At 37.7% G+C, this 6,538-nt stretch overlaps 1 protein-coding gene across 1 annotated transcript; it reads left to right on the forward strand.

Moving 5' to 3' along the window:
- The first annotated feature begins 600 nt into the window (after positions 1 to 600).
- LOC133741803 (phosphoribosylformylglycinamidine cyclo-ligase, chloroplastic/mitochondrial-like) lies at positions 601 to 2,681 on the forward strand. Its single transcript, XM_062169523.1, has 8 exons — positions 601 to 946; positions 1,046 to 1,140; positions 1,218 to 1,319; positions 1,412 to 1,471; positions 1,625 to 1,797; positions 1,929 to 2,031; positions 2,187 to 2,345; positions 2,451 to 2,681. Exons 1-8 carry the CDS (start codon positions 601 to 603, stop codon positions 2,619 to 2,621), a joined length of 1,209 nt encoding a protein of 402 aa, XP_062025507.1. The 3' UTR covers positions 2,622 to 2,681.
- Positions 2,682 to 6,538: the final 3,857 nt, after the last annotated feature.

Raw genomic sequence — 6,538 nt, forward strand, 5'->3', positions numbered from 1 at the left:
GGGAGAGAGGAGAGAGATAAAGAGAGGGCCACATGTAATTAATTAATTAAGTCAAGGGCAAAACTGTCATTTTGCTTTAAATAGGGTAAGTGAGAATAAAAATTTGTTGCTGGGGTAAGTGGGATAAATTTTGCTTATTTTAGTGCTTTAGAGCTATATAAGACAACGTAAGGGTTATCAATGAATGTGAATCTTGCTTAGTTTAACTACTTATTCCAATTAAAGGAAATAAGAATACGTGATTGTGTGTGTAAGTATCCATTTCAATTTTTCTTCTTTAGGTGATTGTGTACGCAATTGGGGATTATTTTAGGGTTTAGCAGGGTTTTAGTTCGTTCAATTCGCCATACTTTTTATTGCCAAAACAAAAAAAAAAAAATTGGCCCTACTTTTATTTAGGGATTATCTCAACCATTCAATTGATTTAATCTGCTCTAGTTTCCAAAATTTATATGCTCTAGACCTCTGTTTGTTCTACATTCAATCATGGGCTTTACTCAAATTTTAGTCTTTTTGATGTTGAAATAGCTTATTCCTGAATCAGCTGGGATTGAGTAGCTGTATGTTTGTTTTCAAATGGTAAGTCCAGGTACACTAGCCATGTCCACCGCCCTAAAAGCAAACGCAGAGCTTGCTCTTGGCTTTGCCTCTTCTTCTAGACCCTCTTATTCGAAACCCAACTCCAGCCATGCCCAGCTATCCACATTGCCATCGGGGACTCTTCCGAACAACTTCTCCGGCCTCTCTATGGCTTCATCAAGTGGAATTTCTCAGAGCAAGTGCTTATGCTCACTTTCGAAGAATGACTCCGGTGAAAGCTCTGGTCAAAATGGTGGTTTTACGTATAAGGATGTTGGTGTTGATATAGATGCCGGGTCGGAACTTGTTCGACGAATTGCCAAGATGGCTCCTGGGATTGGAGGCTTTGGAGGCTTTTTCCCTCTTGGTATGAAATTTTGAATTATGTGTATGCAATTAGTAACAGTTGTGGTTCTCTGTAAGTTTGAGTTTGTTTCTTGGGATGATCAAGTTATATGGTGAACAGGTGATCATTTTCTTGTTGCTGGTACTGATGGTGTGGGAACTAAACTTAAGCTTGCATTTGATACCGGAATTTATGAGACCATTGGTATTGATTTGGTAATACTAATACCCAAGATGAGTCATGTAGTAGTGTACGTGTTTTGATTTCTGTACTGATCAACTTCAGTTCTCAGGTTTCTATGAGTGTCAATGATATTGTCACTTCTGGAGCCAAGCCATTATTTTTCATTGATTACTATGGTACAAGCCGCCTTGATGTTGATCTTGCTGAAAAGGTAGAGGTCACTGTGTACCTCAGCTTCTATAGTTCTATAAAGACATACTACCAACTAACTGCTGCTTATTTAGATTCCCTTTCTTTGTTTAGGTTATCAAGGGAATTGTCGATGGTTGCCAACAATCAGACTGTCCTCTTTTAGGTGGAGAGGTATTCCAAATTACTTAGTTTTGCAATTTCAATTGTCTTGTTGGCTGGGGTATTCTTATGTTAATATGTTTGAACATTGTTTGTTTTCCTCTGTAAACACATGTTATTCATATTTTTGATAAGTAGCACTCAGTGAATTGCATATATTTTCAGACTACCGAGATGTCGGGTTTCTATGCAGAGGGTGAGTTTGACCTCTGTGGTACTGCGTTTGGAATTGTGCACAAGGAATCAGTGATTGATGGTAAAAACATTGTGGCTGGAGATGTCCTCATTGGCCTACCATCCAGTGGGGTACATTCCAATGGTTTTTCTCTTGTAAGAAGGTTCGTGTTGTTGAAAGAAAGAACAAACATCTTCCCTGTTTCGCATGTGCAATTAACTTGAACTGTGTTTTTTCTTGTCTGACCCTGTGGTTCTAACTCATGACAAAATTTGCACCGCCACATCCTTATAGGGTTCTAGCTCATAGTGGGTTGTCTCTGAAGGACCAACTACCGGGTAAATCTGTTACCTTAGGTGAAGCTTTGATGGCCCCCACAGTGATATATGTTAAGCAGGTCAACATGAAACCCTGCCTTATAATATTTTGCATTTGTGCTCATTTTCTTTTCCTTGTTTTTTTTTTGAGAAAAATTTGTGCTCATTTTCTTGTTTTGTGTTTAACTAGCTGCTGAAAATGCTTTGTGCGTTTTGCTTTTGCTTGCTGAAACAGGTGCTTGACATAATTAGCAAGGGAGGTGTGAAGGGGGTAGCCCACATCACAGGAGGTGGTTTCACCGACAATATACCTAGGGTATTTCCAAAAGGCCTAGGAGCTATCATCTATAATGATTCATGGGAAGTCCCAGCTATTTTCAAATGGATCCAAGAGGTAACGAGAATTTCTTCTAATCTCGTCTTATGATTTCTGAGCTGTTCTCTGGCATTTAAGTATCTTATGTGTTTTCTCATTTTATTTATCTAACGCTAACACTAGGCTGGAAGAGTAGAAGATGCTGAAATGAGACGAACTTTCAATATGGGTATTGGGATGGTTCTTGTTGTGAGTAAGGGGGCATCCCACAGAATACTTGAAGATGGAAATGGAGCTTACTGCATTGGTGAGGTTGTAACTGGTGAAGGAGTGAGTTATAGACGAAATGTATAACTTGTGGCTCGATCTGTCTTTATGTTCCTTTTTGAACCCATTTGATAAGCTGAGATGCAAGCTACTGCAGCTTGTTTTTGCTGTTATTTTTGTATCTTGACATTCAGTTTCAGAGGAATTTGTTAGTGTATTTTAGGGCTCCTTAAGTTATGAGTTCCCTTATTCCAATCTGTGCTAAACTTTTGTATTAAATCTTTATTTTTTTTTCCTTCCCCTGCCATGGTTAGTTCCCCCCCCCCCCCCTCTTTGTGTGATGGTCAAACGGGCAATTACAGTTCCAGTTGCTTGCAATGCATGGTTTAACCTAACCCTACAGCTAGTAAATTTCATTCTAGAGTATATAATGGTATGCTTCTTACCCTCTGCAACCGCAAGTTTCGTAATGGTGTTAAACTACCAAGTAACATCCTCGCAACTAGAACTGGCAAACGGGCTGCTAGGCCCAAACATGGGACGAGCCCGGCATGGTTAAAATTGGCCCGACATGATCCGAGCACGATTAATATTGGCCTGACAACTTTGTTCTTTTGCAAGCAATCAAAGATGAGTTAGAGAATCTAAGTATTGGCGAAAATTCTTTTATACACAGCGGTGCAAGTCCACATACACCAACTAAGCAATCTCAACCGTCTATATGTAGGATCCGTTATTTATCACTCAAAACAGTCTAATCTCAGCAATGCGTGTATCTTTACGCCGTGTACCGAAGACTCTCCCAAGTATTGGCTGCAAGCAGTGATAGTGCCACTGACAAGTAAGAATCAGAAGGTGTTGGGTTGAATGGATGCATAAGGTGGACAAAGAAATCTTGCAATAGATTTATAAGCTGCCAATGAAAAATTAAGATACTAAATCCGATAATTTGAGAAGGAAAAAAAAAAGGTATGTGCATTATGCATGTAAGTATGTAACCAATCCTGGATGTTCATCTCCTTCTCCAAATACGAAATTAAATGTGATCGTTTACTTCATTTGTTCACTTTATTAAATATTTATAAATGAGTTTGAGCGGTGATCTTAATTAGTGCGCATAATTATATGGAACTCTCTCAAGTCACATGTTAATAGATACACATGACCTCACTCTTAAGACAATTTGGATAGAGTGCTCCCCTTTTTTGCGGGTTAATAGGACTGGCTAGTTCGTCCTTTTGGCCTGATTGTCTTCGAACAGTCCTGCCATCGAGGTGACTTTCTTGATAGAATCAATACTAACCTTGCCTCCTTGACTTGTATAAGAGAAACCCACTTTAATATTCCAAATTAGCTAGTTGACTTTCTTTATAAAGTCAGTACTTTACCTCTTTGACTTATGTTGAAGGAAAGCCATTTTAATATTTTATACCCATGATTAGCTAGTTGCACACAACGACTTACTTCTCAAAGTGGGAATGTCGACGCTTTACACATATCAGAGGGAAACTTTCTTCAAAGAGAGAGAAGATTTTTTTTTTTTTTTTTTTGGTGAAAGAAAAATAAATTACAAAATAAAGCCCCTTATACAACCTACACTTTGACAAGGTACTAAGGTAGGGCTGTCAATGGGTCGTGTCGAGTTGGGTTCGTGTCGGGTCAAGGTATTTGTCGTGTCACAAGAGACAAACCCAAATCCAACCAATTTAATAATCATGTCGAAAATTTAAACCCAAACCCAACCTATTTACTAAACGGGTTACCCGTTTCCAACCCGCTTAACCCATTTAATAAATAGGTCGTGTCATGTTGGATCAAATGACTCATTTAAGGATGCATTGCGACCCATAAACTAAAAAAAATGCATAAATTCATTAAATTCACTAAAAAATCCACAAGACGAAGAATATAAATAATTATATATAATTCATAAATAATTAAATCAAATAATGATGAAGTAAAATATTTCAAATTGTCCAATCGTAGGATCAAATACTCCCAACGTCCAAAATTTTAAGAAGAAGTATAACATAATCGGGTTATATGGGTTCACTTCGTGTTGGCGGGTTGACCCGTGGCCAACCCGTTTATTAAATGGGTCATGGCGGGTTGACCCGCGGCCGACCTGCTTTTTAATCGTGCGGGTTCAACCCGCTTTATTTCGTTCGGGTTTCGAGTAGTGTTATCGGGTCGTGTCGGAATTGACAGCCCTATACTAAGGCCACCTCCAACCCAACAAACCAAACTGCTAAAGGGCCATTTTTTAGCCCAAATGGTCTCCAACTAAGGATCAAAGTGCCAAAAGTTAGGGCTAAAGGTGAGTAGAGAGGGTTAAATTTAGCCGTTGGTTTTTCTTCAAAAAAAAAAAAAATAGCCGTTGGTTTTGAATTTTTTTTTTTTAACTTTTACACTATAAATACATATCACTTCAACCTTCTTTTTCACATCTTCCTTCTACTTCGTCATATATATCTCTCTATTCTAAATCTTTCTCCCTATTATTAATCTCTCATTTATTTTTCTTTTATCGAAAATGGCTAGTTCGTCAAAAAGAAGTGTGAATTGGTCACCGTTGGCTAATTCGAGTTCAGCTTTATTTCATTTCGAGTTCAGCTTTATTCCATTTCTAGTTCATCTTTATTCCATTTCGAATTCAACTTTATTTCATTTCGAAAATCATCTTTATTCCGTTTCGAAATTAGTTTTATTCCATTTCAAAATCAGCTAAAGATATTTTTGATTATCTTAAAAAAAAAATACAACCGAACAAATATTTTTGATCATAAAAATGATTTCAATTACTATAAGTAAATTGCTGATAAAAAATAAAAACATATATATATATATATATATAACATATTCAAAATGTTAAAATATATTTTAGGGCTATAATTTAGCCTTGACGGGTTGAAGACGGTTGATATCACATCGATGAATAGTACAGAATTTAGGGCTAAAATTTAGCCCCAGGGCTATTTTTAGCCCTTTTGGTTGGAGATGGCCTAAGAGCATAATGATTCTAAAAGGCGCTCTCACTCTACCGTTTTGAGAGTCAGCAACTCTCTAGCTTCTCCACCCTTTGTGGTGTGTCTCCACCCTTTTGTGGGTGAGGTTTTCTGAGCTTGGTCTCAGTTTTAATTCTTTTGATGTCTCTGTTTCTTTCTATCTCTCCTAGTTCTAGCCCAATTTTTCATCAGATTTCCAGATCTACTATCAAACCTCCCATCCTCCTCCATCTCAGACACCTCACCCTCCCATCTTCATCCTATTTTCTCTTTTTCCACAACTTCAGCTTCACATTCGACCCTTGGAGTCTCGACAAAGATTTGTTCACTTAACTTCACACCTGAAGATTGCAGCAGTACCGCCAAGCCACCGAAGATTGTGGACATCGCCGGACTAGTGGTGTTGTGATGCTTGGTGGTCTCCACCTCCATGACTACCTTTACCAAGTTCTTTGTTTGTTCTTGTTGTTCTTCCTGTGCATGCAATTTCGGTGTGGAGAATGATGATGGAGAGTCATTTGGCATCTGGAAGTCAAGCTTTTGTCGTGGCTCATCTGGTCATGGTGGTACTCACGGCTGCAAGATTCCATCAGTCTTTGCGAATAACAAAACATGCATCTTCTTGATTGTCTTTATAAACTGAGCCATCAAAGTTTAACTTAACATAGTCTTGAAGAGGAGGCTTCCATCTTATAACATTTGTTCTATTTTTTTCTTTGCATCTTATGATGCTTCATATTGGAATCATAATTTTTCAACATGTTGGGAGCAGCATAAGCTATCTAAATAGCATCGATCTCTTCTAGTACATTACGAAATATATACTGATTTTGAGCAAATTAACCAAATGTTATACCTAATAGCTGTGTATTAATGCCAAATCAGTTTAGAAAAATGACAATGAAAGAAAAGAGGATTGAGAGATTCTAAGTCAGAACTGCAAAAAGGGCAAGAATGATCTATTGAAAGATTAGTGTAAATCAAGTCTCTTGTTTTTAA

This window comes from Rosa rugosa, chromosome 4, assembly GCF_958449725.1.
Source record: "Rosa rugosa chromosome 4, drRosRugo1.1, whole genome shotgun sequence".
In the NCBI taxonomy this organism is placed as follows: domain Eukaryota; kingdom Viridiplantae; phylum Streptophyta; class Magnoliopsida; order Rosales; family Rosaceae; genus Rosa; species Rosa rugosa.